The sequence below is a fragment of the Penicillium daleae genome (assembly GCF_028827525.1).
Source record: "Penicillium daleae strain IBT 16125 chromosome Unknown utg000008l_segment0_segment0, whole genome shotgun sequence".
In the NCBI taxonomy this organism is placed as follows: Eukaryota; Fungi; Ascomycota; class Eurotiomycetes; order Eurotiales; family Aspergillaceae; genus Penicillium; species Penicillium daleae.
In genome coordinates, this window is record NW_026623156.1 from 7,542,615 (window position 1) to 7,566,994 (window position 24,380).

The 24,380-nt window shown below is 52.4% G+C and overlaps 7 protein-coding genes across 7 annotated transcripts; 4 read left to right on the forward strand and 3 right to left on the reverse strand.

Moving 5' to 3' along the window:
* Positions 1-1,009: 1,009 nt before the first annotated feature.
* Positions 1,010-4,512, forward strand: ireA (bifunctional endoribonuclease/protein kinase IRE1; the record flags this gene model as incomplete). The annotated part of the gene is made up of 2 exons (XM_056914600.1): positions 1,010-3,993; positions 4,059-4,512. The coding sequence occupies 2 exons, from the start codon at positions 1,010-1,012 to the stop codon at positions 4,510-4,512; spliced, it is 3,438 nt and encodes a 1,145-aa protein (XP_056763449.1).
* A 453-nt stretch (positions 4,513-4,965) lies between these two features.
* On the forward strand, positions 4,966-6,975 carry N7458_011219 (uncharacterized protein; the record flags this gene model as incomplete). Its single annotated transcript, XM_056914601.1, has 2 exons — positions 4,966-5,189; positions 5,253-6,975. The coding sequence occupies 2 exons, from the start codon at positions 4,966-4,968 to the stop codon at positions 6,973-6,975; spliced, it is 1,947 nt and encodes a 648-aa protein (XP_056763450.1).
* A 539-nt stretch (positions 6,976-7,514) lies between these two features.
* On the reverse strand, positions 7,515-8,700 carry N7458_011220 (branched-chain amino acid aminotransferase; the record flags this gene model as incomplete). Its single annotated transcript, XM_056914602.1, has 2 exons — positions 7,515-8,593; positions 8,640-8,700. The coding sequence occupies 2 exons, from the start codon at positions 8,698-8,700 to the stop codon at positions 7,515-7,517; spliced, it is 1,140 nt and encodes a 379-aa protein (XP_056763451.1).
* Positions 8,701-9,298: 598 nt separating this feature from the next.
* On the reverse strand, positions 9,299-10,313 carry N7458_011221 (putative formaldehyde dehydrogenase; the record flags this gene model as incomplete). Its single annotated transcript, XM_056914603.1, has 4 exons — positions 9,299-9,513; positions 9,910-9,940; positions 10,011-10,233; positions 10,303-10,313. The coding sequence occupies 4 exons, from the start codon at positions 10,311-10,313 to the stop codon at positions 9,299-9,301; spliced, it is 480 nt and encodes a 159-aa protein (XP_056763452.1).
* A 547-nt stretch (positions 10,314-10,860) lies between these two features.
* N7458_011222 (uncharacterized protein) lies at positions 10,861-15,321 on the reverse strand (the record flags this gene model as incomplete). Its single annotated transcript, XM_056914604.1, has 4 exons — positions 10,861-11,084; positions 11,135-11,257; positions 11,328-13,067; positions 13,149-15,321. The coding sequence occupies 4 exons, from the start codon at positions 15,319-15,321 to the stop codon at positions 10,861-10,863; spliced, it is 4,260 nt and encodes a 1,419-aa protein (XP_056763453.1).
* Positions 15,322-16,828: 1,507 nt separating this feature from the next.
* On the forward strand, positions 16,829-20,944 carry N7458_011223 (Kha1p; the record flags this gene model as incomplete). Its single annotated transcript, XM_056914605.1, has 8 exons — positions 16,829-16,963; positions 17,030-17,814; positions 17,864-18,110; positions 18,199-18,260; positions 18,328-19,659; positions 20,178-20,341; positions 20,672-20,697; positions 20,768-20,944. 8 exons carry the CDS (start codon positions 16,829-16,831, stop codon positions 20,942-20,944), a joined length of 2,928 nt encoding a protein of 975 aa, XP_056763454.1.
* Positions 20,945-22,472: 1,528 nt separating this feature from the next.
* N7458_011224 (deoxyribodipyrimidine photo-lyase PHR1) lies at positions 22,473-24,291 on the forward strand (the record flags this gene model as incomplete). Its single annotated transcript, XM_056914606.1, has 2 exons — positions 22,473-23,686; positions 23,751-24,291. The coding sequence occupies 2 exons, from the start codon at positions 22,473-22,475 to the stop codon at positions 24,289-24,291; spliced, it is 1,755 nt and encodes a 584-aa protein (XP_056763455.1).
* Between the last annotated feature and the right edge of the window lie 89 nt (positions 24,292-24,380).

Consider the following 24,380-nt stretch of genomic DNA (forward strand, 5'->3'; position numbering starts at 1 on the left):
TTCCCGTCTCTGTTGCTTGACCAGAGTACGTCTTTGGCAGCGGCGTGTACGTGGTACGGTGCTACGGCGTCTGGAGACACCCTGCGATTGGGGACTTTTTACATTGTCGTGCCCCATACTTTGCTACGGAAACTCAATGGATTTTCAATTTCTCGGGCTGAGGAGGATCTACACTGTCTTTTTGTTTCTCGCTGCGGGGCGCCTAAGGCTGTGCTGATGTAGGTGCATGCTTAGTTGAATTACGCCATTTTACTCTCTGACGACTCCTGTATAGTAGTCCTGCCCGTTCTCGAGGCCATAGACATGAGTGTTTTGGCGCCGAGAACTAATCCTAGAATGAAGATTCATAGAGACATGTCCTGTCTAGTCCTTGTCATACCTTGAGATCCTTTCAATGTCAAGATAGTATCTCGATACTCTCTCCATAGTCCTCCCTTCATTGTTTCGGGTCTCCACATGCAAAGTCCAGGGGGCTGACGTGCGTAGCCCCTCGTATTGCTGATACCTCCCCCATACGGCCACTTTGCTGGGGCCAGAGTGGCTGGAAAGGGCCACTCCACCGTAAAGTACATGGGCGTTACCGTATTATTACACAAAATCCTGTGGCCTTCCGCCCCAGGCACAATTCAACTTTCCTTTCCTTTCCATTGTTTCTCTTCTCATTGTTTCTCTCTTCTCTTCTCATCCTTAACCCTTTGAAACCCCCCAAATCATTCATTTCCATCCCTCCCCTCGCTGTTAACCCATTCCGATCGTCCTCTGTGCAGCGCCTTTTACAGTATATCATTCGATCCATCTATTGTACTACACTGTGGGGGAATGATCCGCGATCCGGATTCTCGACTCGCTCCACACTGAGCCATCCACCACAGTCCACACACGCACACACGACACTCGACACTCGACCCATCCTCCCATCCTCCCATTCTCCCGGCCCATGAGCTGGTTACGGCCTCGCCCTTGACCTCCCTTATACCCCGATCCCCCGCACAGTGCTGAAGTTTCCACAATGCGGTGGCGGCTGCCGGGCGCCCGTTCGACCCTCCCCGCCAGCGTCGCCCTCCTCCTCCTTCCGGTCCTGGTTGTTCCGCAGCAACATCCAGAATCCCATGACTACTCCGTGCCCCATGTCTCCGTGCCGTCAGCGCCGGCGGGAGCAGACCCAATTCATTCTAGCGCGGCTACCATAGCCGTGCCTCCCATCGTGAAATCCAACGATGCGAGCGCCCTGGCAACTCTGGCTCTGGCAGGCTCCGGCCGCGCCGTTCGAGCCCCTCCCGTCCGGGCTAGCAGTACCGCTGCTGGCCTGGCTTCGCAGCTTCACGCGCGGTCCCTGCAGGACTGGGAGGTTGAGGACTTTGTGCTGTTGGCGACCGTCGACGGAACGATTCACGCGAGAGACCGCAAGACCGGCTCTTCTCGCTGGGCCCTCGAGGTGCCCAGCAGTCCTCTCGTGGAGAGTATCTATCATCGTGCCAATCGCTCGAGCTTTGACGAAACCCAGCCCGAGGATGACTTCTTGTGGATTGTCGAGCCCAGCCAGGATGGCAGCTTGTATGTCTACAGCCCGGGCCCCGAGGCTGGGTTACAGAAGCTCGGCTTGACGGTCAAGCAATTGGTGGACCAAACCCCTTATTCCGGTATTCAACCTGCTGTGACGTATACCGCTCGCAAGGAGACAACGTTGTATACGATCGATGCCCGGACTGGGAGCATCCTGCGGGTGTTTAGTTCTCGGGGTCCATTCACCACGGGACAGGAGTGCCGAAAGGTGGATGGCCTTGAAACGGACTCGGATGAGTGCGAGACAACCTCTGGTACCCTCGTACTCGGTCGTGTAGAGTATGCCGTGGCTATCCAGAACACCGAGACGGGAGACCCGATCTGCACGTTAAAGTACTCTGAGTGGGCTCCGAATAATCGGGACATTGACCTTCAAAGTCAATACTACCGCACAATGGACCAAAGTCATATCTATAGCATGCATGATGGAGTGGTGTTGGGATTTGATCATTCTCGGATGGACCGGCCTCGGTACACGCAACGATTCTCATCCCCAGTGGCCCGCGTCTTTGATGTGGTTCGACCTGCCAATAAGGATGCCCCGGATGCATCGACCCCCTTGGTCCTGCTTTCCCAACCACTTCAGCCTCCCGACCCCGACTACGGTACTTTGGATGATCGGGACACGCGTGTGTTCATCGATTCGACCAATGCAGGCGGATGGTATGCTTTGTCTGAAGAGACGTACCCTCTAGTCACGGGCCGGGCCCCAATGGCGCAATGTTATGACAAGGACTTTTTCCGCAAAGGGCAATTGCTTATGAGTTTGACCCCGAGTCAGCAACGGGACGCATTGGCTGGTGTGCACTCATTGAATGGACCGCGCATTACTCCATCTATTCCCCGACTGGGCAGTTCCTCGACTACAGAACTGTCCAACGACACTCCCCGCGATGTCCTTCGCAGCCCATCCGAACTAGCGCTACCTCCCGCCCTTCGGCACAGCGCTATTATCCGCAAAAGTTGGGATAACGCATTGGATATCGTCGTTACGTTGATCTTGCTGTTCATTGGCACTTTCATCTACTTTAACTCGCATCATATCCGGGATCTCGCGAAGCAGAAACTGGACATCAAGAACATCATCAACTCCAACGACAAGTCTTCGCTGTCGACTCCCGCCACTCCCATCCTTGGCTCAGCCCCGGATATCCCGCGACCGTCTACTCCAGCTCGACAACTTCCTGGCGTCACTGTTGATGTTGACCTTGGAGACAGCACTCCGGAGGGTGAGGTTACCCCTCGCCCCTCACGGGACAGCAGTGTACCGCCACTTTCGACGCCTCGCGTGCAGATTCGTGAGCCATCCCGTGAACCGGATGATGGCGAAGCGGAAGACGGCGCTCAAGACCCTGACAAGCCGAAAAAGAAACCTCGCAAGCGTGGTACTCGTGGTGGGAAATCACACCGCAAGAACAAGAAACCAGGCACCGAGGGAGATGCCAACCAGGCTGATCGGGTCGTCGAGCAAGTCAACAACATGGCTCCACAGTCTCGTCTGGAGCCTGATGTGCAAATGACTCGCACCGTCTCCAACGAGATTGTGGAGATGGATGGTGTCATTCGTATCGGTCGATTGGAAGTCTTCACCGATGTCGTCCTTGGACACGGCAGTCACGGTACCGTGGTGTATCGGGGTGTATTTGATGGGCGCAATGTGGCCGTCAAGCGCATGCTGATGGAGTTTTATGATATTGCTTCTCATGAAGTTGGACTGCTGCAGGAGAGCGATGATCACCACAACGTTATTCGGTACTTCTGTCGTGAACAGGCAGCGGGCTTTTTGTATATTGGTCTGGAACTCTGTCCTGGATCGCTGCAGGATGTAATTGAACGTCCATCTCAACATCCCGAGCTGGTGGAAGGTGGCCTTGACATGCCAGACATCCTCAAGCAAATCACCCAGGGTGTCCGCTACCTGCATTCTCTCAAGATCGTTCATCGTGACTTGAAGCCGCAGAATATCCTGGTTGCCACGTCTCGCGGTCGCACTTCAATTCGCTCTCTTCGACTGCTCATCTCCGATTTTGGACTCTGCAAGAAGCTCGAGGACAATCAGAGTTCCTTCCGTGCCACCACTGCGCATGCCGCCGGTACATCGGGATGGCGTGCGCCTGAGCTATTGGTGGATGATGACAATGTGGCCATGAGTTCCGAATCACAGCATACTGAGTCCTCAGAGCCAGCCGTTGTGGACCCGCAGACCAATCGCCGGGCTACTCGTGCCATTGACATCTTCTCGCTGGGGTGTGTGTTCTACTATGTGTTGACTCGTGGTAGCCATCCGTTCGACAAGAACGGCAAGTTTATGCGGGAGGCCAATATTGTGAAGGGTCAATTTGACCTGGAGGAGTTGAATCGCTTGGGCGATTATGCCTTTGAGGCTGATGATCTTATCCGCTCCATGCTGTCTCTTGATCCCCGTCAACGGTATGTATACACCTCGTTCGTTCGTCAACGAGGATGCCCTTTTGCTAACTCCGTTTCCTTTTCAGACCCGATGCCAGTCAGGTACTCATGCACCCCTTCTTCTGGCCCCCGTCGGATCGACTCAGCTTCCTCTGTGATGTTTCCGATCACTTTGAGTTTGAGCCACGGGAACCCCCCTCGGATGCCCTGCTCTGCTTGGAGTCGGTCGCCGAGCGAGTGATGGGTCCGGAGATGGACTTTTTGCGCCTGCTCCCTCGCGATTTCAAGGACAACCTGGGTAAGCAGCGCAAGTACACCGGTGACCGGATGTTGGATCTCCTGCGTGCGCTGCGTAACAAGCGCAATCACTATAACGACATGCCCGAGTACTTGAAGGCGCATATCGGTGGACTGCCGGAAGGTTACTTGAACTTTTGGACTGTGCGCTTCCCCAGTCTGTTGATGAGCTGCCACTGGGTGATTGTCGAGTTGGGTCTTATGGATATCGACCGTTTCCAGCGATACTTTACTCCTGAGTAGATGAGTGATAGGGTGGGGACAGTATCTGATCCATAGTGGTGTATATAATATTGAATAGAACTGATATCTTTTGTTTTGAAATGTTTCTTCGCTTGCCAGTATGTATCTGACTCGCCAGCTTTCTGCTGCTCTTTCGTGGGTCGTTGGTCATTGAGAGACCCCCCCCCCCGGGGGCTTCTCTTCCTTTGTTTGCGGTTGACTGCGTCTGCATCTGCATCTTGTTGCCTTGCACCTTTCGTCTCTCCTTCGCCCTTCGCTTCTCGCATCTCTGCATCTTCCTTCTTTCCTTCTCTCTCCCCACGCTGCATCCTGTTCGGGGGTTTTGTTTATTCGCCCACCACACCAGGCTCCCTTTTGACTTTCCACCTCACCATCCTCTTTACGCGACAGCACTCAGAACTCCATCGTTCCACCTACAGACGCATCATCCTTGTCGAACTGGTCGATCTGATCATGCCATCAGCGCCTGTCCTACGACTGACCGTCCTGGTCTTACCCCGGGAGCAGGTCTCCACATACTCCAGCTTCTTCAGAGCCAGCAACGAACAACAGCATCGAGCGGAACCTGCCAAGCCCCGTACTTTGCTGCTGGTTATCAAGGACCCCGAGAACGTCTCACTTGGCCAGCTGGCCAATCTGATTAAAGACCTGTGGGTGGAACTATGGCCAGCTGAGGGGTGAGATCTCCCGCAGCAGTCCGAATCTGAATCCACGCACTGCATACTGACCTCCACCTTCAGGCCCCTGCAAATCAAAAGACTCCTCGACGATGCGTATCCCGAGGCCGCATTCAGCATCCACTGCTCTGTCGCGGATATTTGGGTGGACAATGGACGTCGTGAGCGTGAGGGCTTCGACCAGCTTGGCACCGTCCGCGTGATTCAGGTGCCCTCGTCGTCTACACCGTCCCCGGCTCACCGGTACCAGCGGGCCCCTTCTGTCTGTCAAGATATTGAAGGCGCTGCGCGTGAGGCCAAGCGCAAATACCTCGACAGCGCTGTCAGTGCAAATGGCTCACTGACCAGATCGAGGGACACGGCCACTGAGACCCGCGCTCAGAACAAAGAACAACCAGGCCCGCAGGAACGTCCGACAAAACGGCCTAGATTGACGGAGGAGGCTGAACCTGTATCTCCCACTCCTGCTGGTTCACCTCACTCGACAACTTCATTCCCTGTATTCTACAATGATGGACGGGTCCCGTCGTATGCTCACCCAAGAGGCCACAGACGCCATCTCGGAAACAACTCAACCGGTTCTCCGCTGGTAGGATTGGGCCTGGGAATCACCGCCAGTCCAGCCAAGGCCAGAATCTCAACTTTCAATGCCGATGTCACAGCTGAGGGGAGTCCAGACCCAGCAGTAGGTCCAGGACCAAGGTCTATGCCTCCGCCACCGCGGCCACGTTATTCACTACGTGGACCTACTACCTCGTCACCATTGGAGTCTGGTTCTGAGGAGGATTCTCCTTTGGCTGGCAAGAAGGTTGCCCGGAGACCGTTCCACTCAGTTCCTCGGGAGACCTCTCGCAGCGAAGGTCCTCGGACTAGGGCGGCGAAGAAGACTGAGGGATCTGGGAAGAAATCAGAGCGCGTCGCTCCGTCGAGTGACCCGGTTGGTACCTTAAAGCTCACTCGGAGCCAACTTGATCTTCTGGAGAAAGACAAAAGAGAGCTTCAGGAAGTCAATGACTTGCTTAAGCAATCCAGGATAAACCCCGAGTGTCGCACGATTATCCAAAGAATGCGCCATGACCTAGAAGAACGAATCAAGGTCAGAGTCGCCCCCTCTCCGCATGGGGAGCAAAGAATGCTAGTATTCCAAAGAATACGCAAAAAACTTCGGACCTGCCGGAATTCGCTTGAGAGGTTCAGGAGGAATGGGCAGTTATATGAGGAAAGTGATGCACATGATACTACGAGCGAGGACAATGGCATGGACCAGAACCCTGGTGAAGGGAGTGACGATGAAAGCGAAGAGGATATGCCGAGGAATAGACCCAGACGCTCCGGAATCGAGCGGCGAGATCTATCAACCGACTTTGTTGTTACCGGAAGGGTCTTATCCCTTCGTTCACATTCCAAGAGAGCCGAGCTCGAAAATCTTCAACCAAGCCAAAAGGACAAGGAGCCAGACGGGCATGATATTCAAATTGTGGTTGAGGATACCAGAATTGCGCAGACCTCCCCGCAGACTAGCAGTTCCGTTGCTCACGATTTTCTGAATGGTGATCGTCCGGAAGATGGTGCTGCATCCGTAGAGGATGAAAGCGAGGACGAAGCGACGGACAGCGATGGCAGTGATATCGAGTATGAGTCAAAGGGTCCCAAAGTCGAGCAAAGCTCTCCCATTCGGATTCCGATTGTCTCGCAGGGAGCTTCGCCACGGATTGCACCACCCCCTCGTGCTGAAAACGGGGAAAATGAGAATGGAAACGACGTGATCGATCCATTTGCCAAGTAAGTCTTGACTTTGCACACCTTGTGACACCAAGAATTCATACTGAATAGATGAATCAGAAAGTCTGAGCCATCGAAGACAATGCTACACGCTCCTACTTTCGAGCAATCTCCTAAAAAGCAACGCCCAAAAGGCGGTCTTCTGGCAATGTTTATTGACCACAAGGCCTAACACTTTGGGCGCATTTTCTCCCTCTGGCTAGGAGTAGATACACAAAGAGTCCTCTATGACACTACACGATAGGATCACGGAGGGCACAGTAATGAAGCCGAGGGTAATGACAAGGTTTGAAGTGATGGATCTTGACTTTTGTTCCGAAAAGCGATCGCAAGAGATGTGTGAGTATTCTCAGGTCAAGTCGTGAAGCTCTGATGCCTCTTTCCTGCGATTGTATCCAGAATTAAGGTGTTTCTGTTGTATCTGGATACGCTGCTCTACCACTTCATGCACGAGTTATAGCCAATGAATTCAGGTCTTATGCAGGTGCACTCTTGACTTTTATTTTTGTGGACTATTTAAATAAGAACAAAGAGTTAGTATGTTCAGGGTACCGTAGTTCCACTCTGGTCAACCGTCTCCGCGGAACCCTCTTCCAACCATTCCTTCGGAGGAGCAGACACTTCATAGTTCCAGCCCATCGAGTCCTCAGTTGACCCAGACTGAATTCCCCGCAGGGTCTTCAAAAGCTTACCAAAGACCTCGCCACCCTGCGCCTGGTCTCCAGTCCGATACTCAAATTTGTCACCCTTGGAGCGCATCGTGATGCTTCGGATCGGTACCAGTGCAGCAGCTGTTCCTGCAGCAAATACCTCGTCGAATGTATTCAATTCCTCGTACCCAACTCGCCGTTTCTCGACCGTGTAGCCCAGATTGCGGGCGATATCAGCAACCGAGGATGCCGTGACGGAATCAATCGCGTTGCGACTAGCTGGCAGCACGACGGTGATCTTATCTCCATCACGCAGGACACCAATGAACGCAGAGGTGGAAAACTCGTCAATCTCGCTTCGTGTGGCGCTGTCCAGATGCAAGGTGATTCCAAATCCCTCCTGGCGAGCTCGATCGCTGTGTCGCAGGACCGGGGCGTAGTTGCCTCCCACCTTGGCATCTCCCGTTCCAAAGGGTGCCGAACGATCGAAATCCTCCAAGATCAATGCATCCACCGCATGAACTCCATGGTAGACTCCCGTGGGCATGACAAACACGACGAATGTATATCCATCCGGGGGACTCAACCCCAATTGCGCAGACGACCCGAACAGCATCGGTCGGACATACATGGCAGCCCCCGACTCGAATGGAGGCACAAACTCGGCATTGGCACCGACAGCCAGTCGCACACAGTCGAGGAAGAGATCCTCGGGAACTGGCGGCATGGATACAACCTCGGCGGAATGCTGCATGCGCTTGGCGTTACGGTTCGGTCGGAAGATGGTGATTTTCCCGTTATTGGAGTGTCGGAAGGCCTTGAGACCCTCGTATACTTGCACGCCATAATTCAGACCCGGGGCCATGCCGTGAATCGAGAGGTATGGCGAGTGCACGAAGCGCGGGGCGGACCATTGGCCGTTACCGGACTGTGAGAAGTGGCATTCAACATGGCCATTGACTGCAACGGACTCTGCTCAGCGTTGAAGATTGATTTGTAGGGGTTATGGAATATCTACCTTCGCGCACTTTGAAGCCAATGTCGTTCCAGTCGAGATCTGCTGGGGGAGGAGGGAACATGGTGGGCGAATTGGGCGAATTAGGAGAGTTGGAAAGATGGCACAGTCGATCGGGCGATCTGCGGGGAGTTCCAAAAGGAGGGGCCTTCGCGTGCGCTTTATACTTTGGCGCTGACTGCGCAGCGTCCTCCGTACGTACGAGAGGCAAATGGCGGTGACTAACTTAAGAAACAATCCACTCAGAGCTGAGTAATGGCTTTCTAGACGACCAGATGAGATTCAAATTTCCCGGACCTTTCTTAGGCTCCTATTCATTGACTCGCATGTCTCAACTTACCAGCCGACATCGGGGCTGACGGGCGATTCACTAAATAAGCAAAGAACCGTGGAATTGGATAGGCTAGAACGCGTACTAACTATGAATTAGGCATTTGCACGGCTCTCTAGTCAGAACTATGTTCAGTTCGCTGCGGCAGTGGCCACTCGCAGTCTCTTCTCCGGCCTTGCAATGGCGTCATCGATCCGATCTCGATCTATACAATTAACTCCACCACCACCACCACCACCACCAGTGGTGTCCAAAGAACGGCAGTTGGACAATTGAAGGAGCAAGACAGTATATCTCACCTATTCCTCCATCATCCCTTCTCGATCCACAATCATATCACTACTTGGTTGCTCACTGCGCGCCCAAATGCCTTCGCCAGAACCACCTGTAACCCTCCAGGCTCTTCGTGCTCCGCAAAGCGCCAGTAGTGATCAGCGATATTCTCGAATTGATCCTCGTATGTGAACGTCCACGACGGATCCAATTGACCCGAGATGACCAGGTCGAGGAGAAGCGGGTGATACTGTCGAATCTCCGCATCGGCTTCTGATCAATGGGCATAGCTTGAACTTATTGGGCCTCTCTCTCTCTCTGTCTCTCTCTCTCTTCGTACCCTTTGGAGAATCGATTGTGCTCTCCACGAACGGTCAATGCCTTTTGCATTAAGGGTCCAATTGGAAATCATGCGTCGTGAAGAAAAAAGTCTCCAACTAAAGGAATGTTGCCGCCCTTGCGCCGCTTTGATAATAGCGACACCGTCACGCACCTCTGCTAGCTCCAGGGCATGCTATGCAGTTGAAATCACATCGGCCAGACTGAGCAGCTTCCTTGCATCCACATCGTGAGGTGCCTTGACGCATATCAAGTCGGCATTAGGTACTCTACTGAACTCCGCCTGATTTCCTGGATATCCCTCACAGAGCTGACTATAACCCAGCATACCCGACACACAGTGTCCGGACGCAACTTCCATCTTTTAGATGGATTGCTACATCACAGAGTGAATACTCTTTTCGCTGGCAGTACTCGCAGTTTCCACATACTATCACTGGTATAATTATCACTCGATCGCCGACCTTGCGGGATCTCACTTTGAGTCCAACTTCGTCCACCAGCCCGATGGCCTCTCGTCCCATGATGTCGCCTTTTCGCATAATGTCGCCCAGGTCTCCTTCGTAGAGGTGTAGATCTGAGCCGGAGATCGTGCAATGTGTCACTTGGATGATGGCGTCGCTGGGGTCGGTGATTGTCGGTTTAGGACGAGACCTATTTCGACGTCTCCGTATGCCCATCCATCAAGCCGCTTTCATTTTGTTGGTCGGATGTGGTGCATACTCTGTGCTCATGATGGGGTTGTCAGGATGTTTGTTCTTTAAGTTCTCTGGCAATGTAGCTTACCTGGGTAATACAGCTGCCATGACTGGGGATCAATGTGCGCGATGAAGATATAGTCCACTCGTTAATAAACAGAAATACACATTATCTAATTTTTTTAGTTGAAAAAAATTACTTTCAATTGCAAGAGCTGACGGTTGCTCCGTTCGTACCTCCAAAGGGCTGATATCAAGAGGATGTTCTCGCATAGTAGATCTATTTCGGGGCATAGGAACCACAGATCGTCCACGTTGTAGTGCAATCATGTCTTACAAGCCAATTTGCTATGCCACAAAGGTATGTACTCAAATAGAGGTGTCGGAAACCATCACCGAATCATGTCATGAACCTGAATAACCACCAAATCCACCGAAGAGATTCTACGCGAAAAAATCATGGTTATGATTAAGTCTTGAGGTTCATGAATAATTTCAAGTTCTCTATATACACTCAGGGGGGAATAATATGTCCAAAAGGGAAGGCTCATGAAGCAAGACCTGACACCGCGGCGGTTCACACTCATTTCTTGGCCTTCCCCATCATCGACTTGGAAGTCCTCACTCGGAACAAGTAATACAACGCAATTGCACCAAAGATATTGAAAACAAAGTAGCACCAGAAGATGCCATAGTTGCGCCACCGATCACTGTAGTAAATCTCCCGAGCAGCCAAATACTGGTCTGCGGAGCTCATACTGCAGTATTGGCAATTGGACGTGGCGTTCTTGTTGTATACCGAGCCGCCTGCCATGTTGACGTAACTCTCCATATACTCCCAGCACGTCTGACCGGACGGGGGTCGAAGACGCTGAGCTCGGCCGCATTGCACTCCACCTTGCGACCGTGCAATGCCGTGCCAGCAATGCCGCTGATGTAGTACGTGAATGGTGAGACACGATACATGAAGATCCAGAATCCTGTTCAGACGGTATAAGTTAGATAAGATCGATCAAATGGCCTTCGCATATCATGCGTGGGCGAACTTACTAGGCAAAACACTAGGCGGTTGTAGAACACCATTGAAAATGAAAGACAGACCAAACATGAGAGTCGCAAGCATAGCACCGAGGGTGGGCTCTGGAATAGCCGACACAACAAATTGAGCCATACTAGCCGCGTAAATGTAGAATTGAACAATGAACAGCATAATCAATCCACGGCTTTCCGAGTCTTGACCAGTGCCAAAGACGGACCAGTAGAAAGATACCCAAGAGCAGACGCCGAGACAGACTTGCCAGGGAACCTCCACGAGGATCTGTGAGAGGATGAACACTTTCCAAGAGTAAATGCGTGATGGACGCTCGCGGACTTCGTACAAAGATCGCTGAGTGACGAAGCGAGGCATGATTTGGTTAACGAGAGTGTTGAAGATGGTACACAATAGGAAAATGCTGAAAAGCACATTCTGGAAGCCCTGTTGGGTGTTATCAGCTTTCCAGAAAGAGAATCCAATGAAAAGACCCGATGCGATGCCGAGAATGAACTTGGCGTAGATGTAGTCAGGTTGGCGGTAGTAGCCCTGGAAGCAACGGCCAAGAACAACCGCCATCTGCGTGGACAAGGGCATGGCGAATTCGGCAGTATCGTCGTCGATGGATGGATCATGAGCGGAGCCTTGATGCTTGGAATGAATCCGGTCAATTTCAGAAATGACATCTTGGTACTCCTGGCTCGAATTCCAAGCCTGGGGCCAATCAACGCCAAGACAGCCCTCTCCGGCGACCATGTCAAGGATGTATTCGGCAGGGTTTTCCAGCTCCTCGCACGGTCGGGCTCCCTTAGCCTCGAAATACTTCAAGAGAGTAGATGACTGTTCACCAATGTCGCCGAAATAGACTGTCTTTCCACCTTTAGCCAGGAAGAGGAGACGGTCGAATGTCTGGAACAGAGTTGCACTCGGCTGATGTATCGTTGCCAAAACAGCCTGACCATGGTTTGCAAGTCTTCGAAGGAACTGGCAGATTGTCCATGAACTCTGAGAATCCAGTCCACTTGTGGGTTCATCCAGGAATATCAGTAGAGTGGGCTTCGCAGCAAGCTCAACTCCAATACTCAGAAGCTTGCGCTGTTCAACATTCAAACCTTCACCAAGGGATCCAACCACTGCCTCCGCGAAATCCTCCATACCAAGGAGCTTGACAACTTGTTCCACATAGTCGTACTTCTCCTCCTTGGAGACGCTCTTTGGTTGGCGAAGCATAGCACTGAATCGTAGTGCTTCGCGGACCGTGGTGGTCTCAAGATGAAGATCCTGCTGCTGTACATATCCAGTGCGACGAGGGAAGTTTGGAAGTAAGGGCTGGCCATTGACCAGGATATCGCCGGACACGACTCCAATAGACACCCGCTGGGCAAGAACATCCAACAAAGTTGTCTTGCCCGCACCAGACACGCCCATCAGAGCAGTTAAGCTACCAGGTTTGACCCAGCCGTTGACATTGTCGAGAAGGCGTCGTGTTCCTTCCTTCACCGGAATGTCATAATTGACGGCCTTCCAAGTGAAAATATCTTTCTGCTCGGGCAGGTGGATCATTTCGTTCGTATGTGTCACTTCAAGCCTATTAACGATCACAACTCCGCCTTCAGCATCGTCTTCGGATTGGAGGTGTGCTGGAGCATGGCCGGGGCGGAAGACCAGGGCCTCGGCCTTTGACTTGTCGCTGGAGATGAACTCGGTGGCGACCAAATAGGCCGCGTTGAAGAAGACCATGAATACAATCAAAATCCCTGTATATCACGTTAGTAGTAGTACAGCTAGTAGGCCTGTAGTGGCCACCTTGAGCAAAAGGCAGCTTGTCAGGTACATACCAAAGTTCCGCCACAGATGGGAGTAATAGTAATCATAGTTCTGTTCGATGAATGCATCCCCAGAGACGAATCTCTCGCCAGCCATTGCACCAACGGAAGAGCAAATGAAAGATGTACCCGTCCCATAGCTAGGAATTACCGAAGTGCACGGATAGTTCTTGCCATGGAATTCATTCGCAATGAGAGCTTCAAAGGTGTAATAGATCGGGTTGATCCAGCGAATCCAAGACAGCCACGGGTGCATGTAGGGCTGAGGCAGCGTAAATCCAGTGTATACAACGATACACAGAACCAGAATACCCGCGAGAGCCATGGCCTGACCGACGGACTTTGTTAATGCTCCTAGACTGCGGAACAGTCCAGACATGGTCAAGACGGCGAAAATCAGAAACAAGTAGAAGATGAAGAACTGGGCTGGCTCCCGACGAAGGTTCGCCATGAAATATAAGACAATGCTGAAAATGGAGATTCGCACGATTTTGATCGGAAAGTCGACAATAAGACTGGCTAATGCTTCTGTGAACGGATGGACAAATGCATAACCACGCTGCTTCTCCACAATCGGCCGCTGACTGTAGAGCTGCATGATCTCGTTGATCGTGAGGAGGGCGTTCATCAGCACAGCAAAGTAACACACGGCGCCCTTTTGAAAGAAATATGAAGAGGTATCCGGGGTGTTGTAGAAGACGGATCCGATGATCAAGGACAGGATCAGTTGAACGATGAGAGGGGACAAGGCGGTAGGCAAATCGTTGAGCATACGCTGGTAGGCTCTCCGAGAACACAGGCGAATTTGCATTGGCACGGACATAATGTATGGGCTGCTAGAGCGGGTGTGTTTAGCTTGTTGGTGTACGTGGCTTTCCTTGAACTTTTGAGCATCCTCGCCATTGGGGGGATGTTGCTGATCAAATTCGGTGATTTGTTTCCGTAGACTCTGGTATTCTGGGCTCCGCTTCCAATACTCTGCAAAATCCTTCGCAGTACGAGGCACCTTATTTTCCATTCCTGGAAGGGCTTTGCGCTCATTGGGATTGGTTATGGCAGTCAAAAAGTCACCACTCACTTGACGCTCTGGTCTAGCCCATCCCATGTCTTGGAAATAAGCCACTGCTCGATCGCGGGGGCCGTAGTAAATTTGGTAGCCTTCATAAAGCACCACAACCCTATCGAATAGGTCGTACATTGATTGGGATGCTTGATAGGCCGCGACTGCATGACAAGACTGACCCATGTCGGCTGCAAGACGCAGAGCTCGAACAAATTTCAAGGCAGAAGCGGCGTCCAGTCCTCGGGTGCTGTTATCCCACGCGCCGATGCGACAGCGGGAAAGGAACATCTCTGCGATGCTGACGCGCTTGCGTTCACCACCACTAACGCCCCGAACAAACTCGCTGCCAACTTTGGTATTATAGGTGTGGGACAAGCCAAATACCGACATGACCACTTGAGTCAGAGTCTCGACGTACTCATCTCGGGGCATGTCCTGGACGCGTTGATGGGGCGCCCGGGCGTGAGCAGCAAACGAGAGGGTCTGACCCACCGTTAGATGAGGAAAATGCAAATCGACTTCCTTGTTGTACGCCACATCACCACGGTGGTGCTTGATCATCTGGTCGAAATCAATGCCTTCGAAATGAATAGAGCTGCCGGGTTCCATAGTCAGACCGCCCAAATGTCCACACAGGGTTTTGAGGAAGGTGGTGCATCCACTGCCGGGGCGTCCCAGGACCAGGAGAAGCTCTCCACCTTCCAACAACCCATCAAAGCTGTGCAGAATTCTTCGTGGGGGTGATAGGCGACCTGTGAGGGCTCTAGACGCATACCGAAATGGGAGAGTAAGGCTCGAGATTAAGGTCTCTTGAAGCTGCAAGGCTGAACCGGAGCCGCTGATGGAGAGATCCGAAAAGACCACACCTTGAGAGGGGATTTCGATGCCGGCTTCATGTACCTGGCTGAGGACATGCTGGGCCCACCGGTGGTGATCAAACTCGGGGCTATGGGGGTCTAGTCTTGGATCTTGGGATTCCTTGCGACTAACCGAAGCCGATAGCTTTTGTCCAAGCTTGCTGGAAGCGATGCGGCCCAGAGCTTCGAGCTCTCGTTCATCAATCACGGTTTGAACGCGTTCTGTGATGGGCATGAATTCCATCTCATGCTCATCCTTTTCCATGCTGGGCAACTCGGGGTCTGCCCCGTGTGATCGAGAGTGTGGAGGATTGTTGGAGGTATCAAAACAGTCGCTGCTTCCGTTGCCGCGACAGAGGGCGAGATGGCTCTCATAAAAGCATGGCCTTGGAGCATGGTCTCGACTCCGACCGGAGAAAGGATAACGTTAAAACCGCTGGAATGGAGAAAATTCGTCAAGTTATGCTTGTTGATTTCGGAGCCTCACTACCCGAGCCACGGCAGTCCCCGTCCCATGACGCACTCGGGCCAGATTCAGGCCAAATTCAGGCAGACATCGGTCCGACCGTGGCAACTTCCAACCAATCATGTCGCATGTCGGAGCTTATAAGCACCGACTTGCCGACTTGCTGGCCGTTCACGGGCCCACTTTCCTGATTCGGTAACCAATACGTATCAATTGTTGACGAAGTCCGGGGCCATCAATCCGTCTCCGTTCGACTCTCTCTTTCCAACATAATTTTATGTCATGATTTGAGATTCTATGAATAGGATCATAAGAAGGGACCAAAAGAGCAACGGGTAGCTCGTAAGTGGGCCATGGTCTGCGCGTCTTTAGTGATGACCTCCTTGGGGACTTCTCCTCGCGCGGTGACTTTGACGGGAGGCTCATCGCTATTCAACCTTACCCTAGGCAAGGTTTCTCAAGCTGTGAATCTCCTAGTAATTAACGGTCATATGTGTGTCGAGGTTTCTCGGAACAGCTGGATCGACGTGGATTGTTAGTAGGACCTAGCTTTGCCTCTGCCTTGCCCTGTTGGGCCTCCTCTCCTTCATCACTCTCGCCGACGCTGTTGAGCGTCAGTGTGATTCAAAAATGCATACGTAGTCTCTAGTCATTGCGGAACATAGCGAAGCTTATTACTTAGGCCAGCCATCGGCTAGCGATATATTTCTACTCTGACGGTGCCCTGGACCAGGTCATCATCTTCAACCTTCACGGGACCATACGGGCATCAGATGGAATGTGTAATTGAAAGTTTCCCACGTGATCTCTCAACCTCTTCATTGCATGCCATTTCTTAATCCTTATCTACTGTACGGAGTAGATCCTTTCGAGCTGCACTGTTGTGATCTCTTTCACGTGATCAACTGATCAACTGATCCTTATCTGCGCATGGTCACATGATCGTGATTGCGATCGCGGTCGGGGGAATTTCCCACGTTGTTGCTGTTCTGTTTCCCGAAAGCGGCTTAGTGCTCCCGTAATCTGACTCTTTCGCTTCCCCTCCGCCGCAACCACACCGTTTTCTTTGGTCAGTGGTAACGGGCTGCTGACGTCCTGCTTGCGGTCCACCCAATCCCCGAGCGCTCCCTACCCCCTCTCCCCCATGGCGCCAAGCTCTGGGTGATGGTCGAAGTGGATCGGATTGGAGAGCCAGTCGAGTGGTCCACTCATTTCGCTCATTTGGTAGCTGGATGGGGGCCGTCATAAGGTGCTTTCTCCCTCACCTCACTTCGTCGAGCTGCTCTTCCTCCATCTCCCTTTCACCATGGCGACTGGCACCGCGACGACGACGGCTACGGCCACCAGCTCCGTCAAGGTGAGCCCTCAAGGCGGGATCCTTGAGGGAGGGAACCCGACTCATTATGACCCCAAGAACCCGCTGGTTCTGTTTATCATTCAGGTATTTGGATGCTGTCCACCTTCGACCCTCAGATCTGTCATGGCTGACCTTCCATGAACACTCCAGGCCGTAATTATTATCGTGCTTTGTCGCCTGATTCATTGGCCCCTCTCAAAGATCCGTCAGCCTCGTGTCATTGCAGAGGTCATCGGCGGCATCATCTTGGGTCCCTCGGTGATGGGCCGAATTCCTGGCTTCACCGATGCCATCTTCCCCAGCGATAGTATTCCTAGTCTGAATGTCGTTGCAAACCTGGGTCTAGTCTTGTTCCTGTTCCTCGTGGGACTGGAGACAGATCTCCGATTCCTGGCGAGCAACTGGCGCGTGGCCTTGGGTGTTTCGGCTGCGGGTATGATTCTGCCGTTTGCTCTGGGAAGTGCAATTTCCTACGGCCTATACAACCAGTTTCATAATGACCCCTCAACGGTACCTATCAAATTTGGCACCTATCTGCTATTTATTGGTATTGCGATGGCCATCACCGCTTTCCCCGTGCTGTGCCGTATCCTGACCGAGCTGAAGCTGCTTGGGACTCGGGTCGGCGTCATCGTCTTGTCCGCTGGAGTTGGCAACGACGTTGTTGGTTGGATTTTGCTCGCCCTTTGCGTGGCCCTCGTGAATGCGGGAAGTGGAATCACCGCTCTCTGGGTCTTGCTGGTTTGCACGGGATACATGCTTTTCCTATTTCTTGTCTTCAAACCAATCTTCTACCGCTTCCTTGAGCGCACAGGAAGCCTGCAAAAGGGGCCTAGTCAATCGGTTGTGACCTTGACCTTGCTTATTACCCTTGCTTCTGCATTCTTTACGCAAGCCATTGGTGTCCATGCTATCTTCGGTGGATTTGCGATTGGGTTGATCTGCCCACATCAAGGTGGATTTGCTATCAAATTGACGGAGAAGATTGAAGATCTCGTTGCAGCCCTTTTCTTACCCCCTCTATTTCACACTGTCTGGCCTGAGCACAAACCTGGGGCTACTGGACAGTGGCATCGTCTGGGGCTATGTGATCGGCGTTATTGCCATTGCTTTCACTGCCAAGGTGGCAGGAGGCACTCTTGCATCTCGCTGGTGTGGACTGCTCTGGCGCGAGAGTTTCTCGATCGGTGTTCTGATGAGTTGCAAAGGTCTAGTCGAGCTGATTGTTCTGGTTCGTACCCGTCTATTAACCGCCCGGGCCAATTATTGGTCGTCGAGCGTTGAATCATGAAACAAGAGAACTGACTTTCGAATGATAGAACATTGGCTTGCAAGCCAAGATTTTGAGTACCCGCACATTCACCATCTTCGTGGTGATGGCGTTAGTCACGACTTTCCTCACGACTCCACTTACCACTCTCCTCTACCCAACATGGTATCAAATCAAGGTGGAGCGATGGCGGCGGGGGGGAAATTGATTGGGATGGTAACCCTGTTCAGGAGGATATCAGCCCCGATAGTGTCTCTGTGGCGAAGGAACAGCTGAAGACCGTACCTGTTCGCAAGCTGCTGGTCTATCTTCGACTGGATGGGTTGCCGGGCATCTGCACCCTGGCAGCCCTTCTAAGCCCCAACCGCGGAGCGTTGCTCTTATCGCCCCAGATTCACCCGTCAAAGAAGCCGAAACACGCCGAACAATCCGTCGAGGATGCAATCACGTCGGAGAATGACCAGGAGACCACTCTGCGCGTACATGGCGTGCGGCTCATGGAATTGACAGATCGTGACTCCAGTGTCATGAAAGTCTCAGCCGGAGAGCATGCTATGTGGGACCCTGTGGTTAACACCTTCCGCGCCTTTGGCGAGTGGCAAGATGTCTCTCTCATGGCGGGTGTGTCTGTGGTTCCAGAATATTCATACGCAGAGACTGTCATCAACATGGCTCGCCAAGACACCTCGGACCTCCTCCTTCTCCCTTGGAGCGAGACCGGAACCTTGGCCGACCGGCAAAGTAGTCTTGAAGTTGACACTGCAAGCCGATTCGCCAATGGAGCCTACACTGATTTCGTGTCCAACATTCTCGAGCGAGTTCCGGGCCATGTAGGTATCTTGATTGAGCATAACTCAGAGTCTCACTCTACCAAGCGGCCAGCCACTCAGCGCTCGACGAGTGGACTGAGCATTCAGGCTGTTGGGTCGCGACCGGCTTTTGGAAGTCGCTCTCGTCATATTGTACTCCCATTCTTCGGTGGTGAAGATGACCGTTTCGCACTTCGTCTTGTCCTGCAACTCGCTCAGAACGAGCATGTCACAGCCACTATCATTCAAGTTGCAGGGCTGCAATCAGACCCAAGCAAAGCGGGTGCCTCGACATCCGTTTCCTCCGGGACGCATGCCGGAACACCAAGCAGCCAGTCGGATATCGTGTTCTTTGAAACCCTGCGTGATTCTGTGCCAGAGGGCTTGAAAGATCGTGTCATTTTCCAACAGGCTGGTGTGCAGGAGACGATTAGTGATCCAGTCCAGCTGGCTCTGGCTGCCGTGAAACAAGACCTCGACCTCACTACCAACAAGCGAAGCAGTATTGTGGTCGTCGGAAGACATAGTGGCCCTGGTGGTTCTGGCATTTCCATTAATCTGGGACCCCATGGTGTCGGCACTGATACCCAACGAGCCCTTGGACCCGTGGCCTCGGCGATGTTACAGCCAGAGAGCACAGTTCCTGGTAGCGTATTGGTGCTACAGGCTGGTGTGAACCCTAGTTTATTTGATAATTACCGGTGATTTGGATATGGTCATGGGCTCCCCCTGATGGGGAGTTCTCCTAACTTGGGAACTTGGAATATGCCATCTTTTGTCATCTTTTGGTAGATCAGATTTTGGATGAAGCTCTTTTTATTATACATGCATGGAGACCAAGACGTGCGTAGATTACATCGCTTTTTGTTTGCGGGCAGAAGTTGAGAAATGAGAAATTAGTGTGGCATGTATGGGCCCAGCGGGAAGGATTGCTTGTAAATGCAAACTGCAGGCGACACCCGTGTATTGCCATCTCCCAGATAGCATATATATGAATGTGGTCATGCCCAAACCCAGGTATTATTCATTATACGGCCATTGTATCTTCCTCGATAGGTTCATATCCCCGATGACGTGCAACTGGACTGGTGTGAATGCTCCCAAAACCATGGGAAGCTGTACATGCGACGGGCATGTCCGGGTCGTGGCGGCGTTTCTTGGGAAGACGGGAAAGAATTGATCTCGCGAGTGCTGGAGGGTAACTCGTCGTCATTGTAAGTCTGGGCACCCTGGGCGATGGCTACGAGTTTGCCGAGGATGGCGTATTCGAGCTTAAGTTTGATACTGTAGGCGACAGGTTTGAACATTACTTGGACGGCGTAGTAGCCGACGTATTCGATGACGACAATGGCAATGTCGAGGATGAGGATGACAATGTTGATGGTGAGCAGTTGGTGAAGAATGCCATTTGGTCGGCCTTGAGGTCGGAGTTTTAGCAGCTTCACGGTCTCCCGTATATAAATTCCCGAGATGATCAGTTCCTGGATGCAGAATCCCACGAGCTGGATGTGCTCCATGGTACTGTATCCACGAGACCAGACACTGACGGGAGCCGCTGCTGTCCCGTATAGTAGCACCGTGGTAGGGATGTGAAACAGGACGGCATCCACCATGATCATGTAGAGCACACCCCATAGGATTTTGGTGTTTTGCAAGACCAAATGGAGCCGCGACCAAAGGACCATGGATTGACCCGTAACCATACCATACCAGCTGAAGACGATGAGCGTGACGCAAATGTAGGGGGACACGGGAGAAGAGAAGGACATAGCCCAGACAGTGTGGGACGATACTGGCGGAGGCGACTAGCAGACTCCAGAAATAACAGCCACGGCGGCGTTTGAAGGAGACGAAACACAGGACGATGAGTTCAATGGCATTGTACCAGGCAATGGCGGCAAAGGCCGCGAAGATCTCGGTGCGCACTGGAGTTTGGGACGAGTCGGGGTGAAGCAGCGAGTCCGCGGCACCGGGGGGTTTCGATGACATGGATGGAAGGAGAACATTGCTTAGAGGAAGATTTCGAGAAAGAGAGAGAGGGAGAGATTAGGATAGAGGTGAGATTTTAGGAAATGACGGTAGGGATGTGCGTGTGTGGCTTGCGAAGAGAAAAGAAAAATTGGGCGTTGCCCTTGCGCGAACACTACTGCGGGCGATCACGACTTGCCGATCAACAGAGATAATGCCTCGCAAATGAGATGAGAGGGCGGTGGCTTTGGGATTTTTTTTTTTTGATAATTTCTGGGAAAGGGGGCGTTCTTCAAGGTTTCGAGGGCATCGCAAGGTTCTTGGCGAGGTTCAATCTGGACCTGTGGACTTTGTCGGAGATGGAGATGGAGATGGAGATGGATCGACGGGTGGTCAGAGCGTAGGCCCCTTTTGGATGATGTGAAGTGCGGATGGCTATAAATAAGATCGAGCTTACTCCCGTGGAGGGGAATAATAATCTGATTCTGGAGACTGGATTTGGGGACTGCGAAAGCGAGGGCGTTCCATGGATGCAAGGTCCGATGTGACAGAGCATCTCCAGGGGGGACGATGGATCCTGCAAAGTCTGACCTGGACATTTCATGTCAATTCGAATAATCATAGTAGTTGAACGAGTCAAATGCGGAGGATATTGGTGGATCTACAAGGAAGAAGCAGATCCGGGGCCAAACTGCCTGAATTGGAGTGAAGACCGTAAGGCAACTTAAGTTAAAGATACAAAGATACATAGTACTGTAGGACTGTAGGACCGGGTTGATCCCTGGAGAAGATCTATAGCCCCCCTTCTTTAAGGAGCCTCCTCTGAATGCGCCATGATTTCCACGGACGACATAGTGTGGACTACATACCATTATACAGAAGTCAAAAAAATAATACCGAATTTAATCCTATGGAGACCAGACCAGATGATGCTCGTCGTCATCATTTTCAATGAATTAGCTCCTGACAGGATCTTGAGGACTTGTGCAGAATCTATCTTGGTTCTTAATTTGTCGTTTTGTAAAGATAGATATCAAGTACTTGTATGCCGGTCACGTGCCTCTCTCGATCGCATCTTGACTTTCTCGACGCTGACCAGGCCACGCTCCCTCAAACTCCAGCCAGGCCTCGAGTGAATCGCATCTGATTGATTATTATTGAACTGGCCATCCCGAGATCCTGGATTGAACCATAAACCCAATCATGAGCCCCAAACACGCTCAAGGTCCAAGCCTGGCAGTGCTGGACAATCACAACGCGATCCCAGATCGGGTGACGTCAGGAATCTCGATCGCCCGATCGATGACCAGCGACGCGTTCGCGAGGCCCTGAAAATATGAAGAGGGGCCCGCGCTCGATATGGCTGCTCAATGCGATGCGTGTCCTGCGTCTTCCTCGTCGTTGGACCTCTTCTCTGTCTTGTCACTTCGGTCCCTCCCCGCTGAATTTCCAGTGCATTCGTAGGTCTCATACACGAACCTCTCTTGCCTTCCTGCCGAAACCAATCCTCCACGCTCCAATTCGATTTCCTCATAGCTCGCCCTCCATGGCCCCTAAACGCAAAATGTCCAACTCGAATGGCGGCAGCCCACCGAATAATGCCCGTGAGAGCAAAAAGGGGAAGCCCGACGATCTACAGGAACCCCATCCTAACGCGAAGCAAACTGAGGAGTTTGGCATCGTCTTGCGCGACTTCTATCCCCCGGAAATGAGCAATGGACGATGCAAAGCCTACAACGATGGTACCATTGAGCGACCTATCGACGCACTGGAAAAGGCATGCAAAGAAACGGCCGACAAGCGCCGCGTCATGACGCCCGGCAAGGCGGCCGTGCATTGGTTCAAGACCGATTTACGTCTCCAGGATAATCGGGCGCTCAGCAGAGCTTTTCAAATTGCCAAAGATAACCAGATCCCTCTGATTGGAGTGTATATTGTGTCGCCGGAAGACATTTCGGCCCACCTGACCAGTCCTGCTCGGGTGGACTTTACATTACGAACGTTGAAACAACTCCAGCGAGACTTGGGCGAGTTGGACATTCCGCTGTACATGGAGACCCAGGAGAAGAGGAAGAATATTCCCAATCGCATTGTGGAGCTATGTCAGAAGTGGGAGGCGAAGCATCTGTGTGCGAATCTCGAGTATGAAGTGGATGAGCTGCGGCGAGATGCCAAGGTCGTCCGTCTCTGTGGCGACAACGATATTGACTTCACCCCATCGCACGATACCTGCGTCGTCACGCCCGGTATGTTGAGCACTGGTGCAGGCAAGCAGTATGCGGTCTACACACCGTGGTTCCGCTCGTGGTTATGCTTCCTCAAGGAGAACCCAGATTATCTGGAGCTGTCTGAAGACCCCGGCACCAACCCGGGAAATGCTAGAAAGCAATTTGCCGACCTTTTCGACTGCACGATCCCGGCCACACCAAGCAATAAAACCCTGTCCGATGTGGAAAGGAGACGATTCGAGAAGCTTTATCCGGCGGGCGAGCATGAAGCTACTCGCCGTCTGGAGAAGTTTCTGAAAGAGAAGTGCGGTGACTACGACACCAATCGAAACATGCTCCCCGGACAGACCACCTCCGTTCTAAGCCCCTATTTCGCATCCGGGGCGTTGAGTGCTCGTACGGCCGTGGTGACGGCGAAGCGGGCCAACAAAAACCACTTGGACCGGTACGACCAGGGCCACATGGCATGGATCAGCGAGGTGGCATGGCGCGACTTTTACCGGCATGTACTTGTGCATTGGCCGTTTATCTGGTACGTTGACTCAGATCTTGCAAGGGTTGCAGTGATTGAAAATCAAGACTAACAACCCACGCAGTATGAACAAGTGCTTCAAGCCCGAAGCCACCAATATCGAGTGGGAGTATGATGTGGATCAGTTCCAGGCTTGGTGCGATGGTAAGACCGGATTCCCGATTGTCGATGCTGCTATGCGACAACTGAAGCACTGTGCTTGGATGCATAATCGCACACGCATGGTTGTCTCATCGTTCCTATCCAAGGACTTGATGATTGACTGGCGCCGAGGCGAGCGGTTCTTCATGGAGCATCTAATTGACGGCGACTTTGCGTCCAACCATGGCGGGTGGGGATTCGGATCCAGCACCGGCGTGGACCCTCAGCCGTACTTCCGCATCTTCAACCCGCTGCGGCAGAGTGAGCGATTCGATTTTGATGGAGAGTATATTCGCACATGGGTGCCGGAGCTGCGGGATATCAAAGGCAACGCCATCCACGAACCCTACGGTCGGGGAGGCGGGGCGATCGCGCAGAAGAATGGGTACCCCAAGCCGATTGTGGAGCATGCGGCGAGTCGGGATCGGGCTCTGGCTCGGTATAAGAGTGCGCTTCAAGGGTGAGGGAAGAAGGGAAGAAGAGAAGAAGAGAAGAAGAAGAAGAGAAGATCGTTGAATCACTGGAACTGAGTGTCTAGCACGGTCTTCTCCTG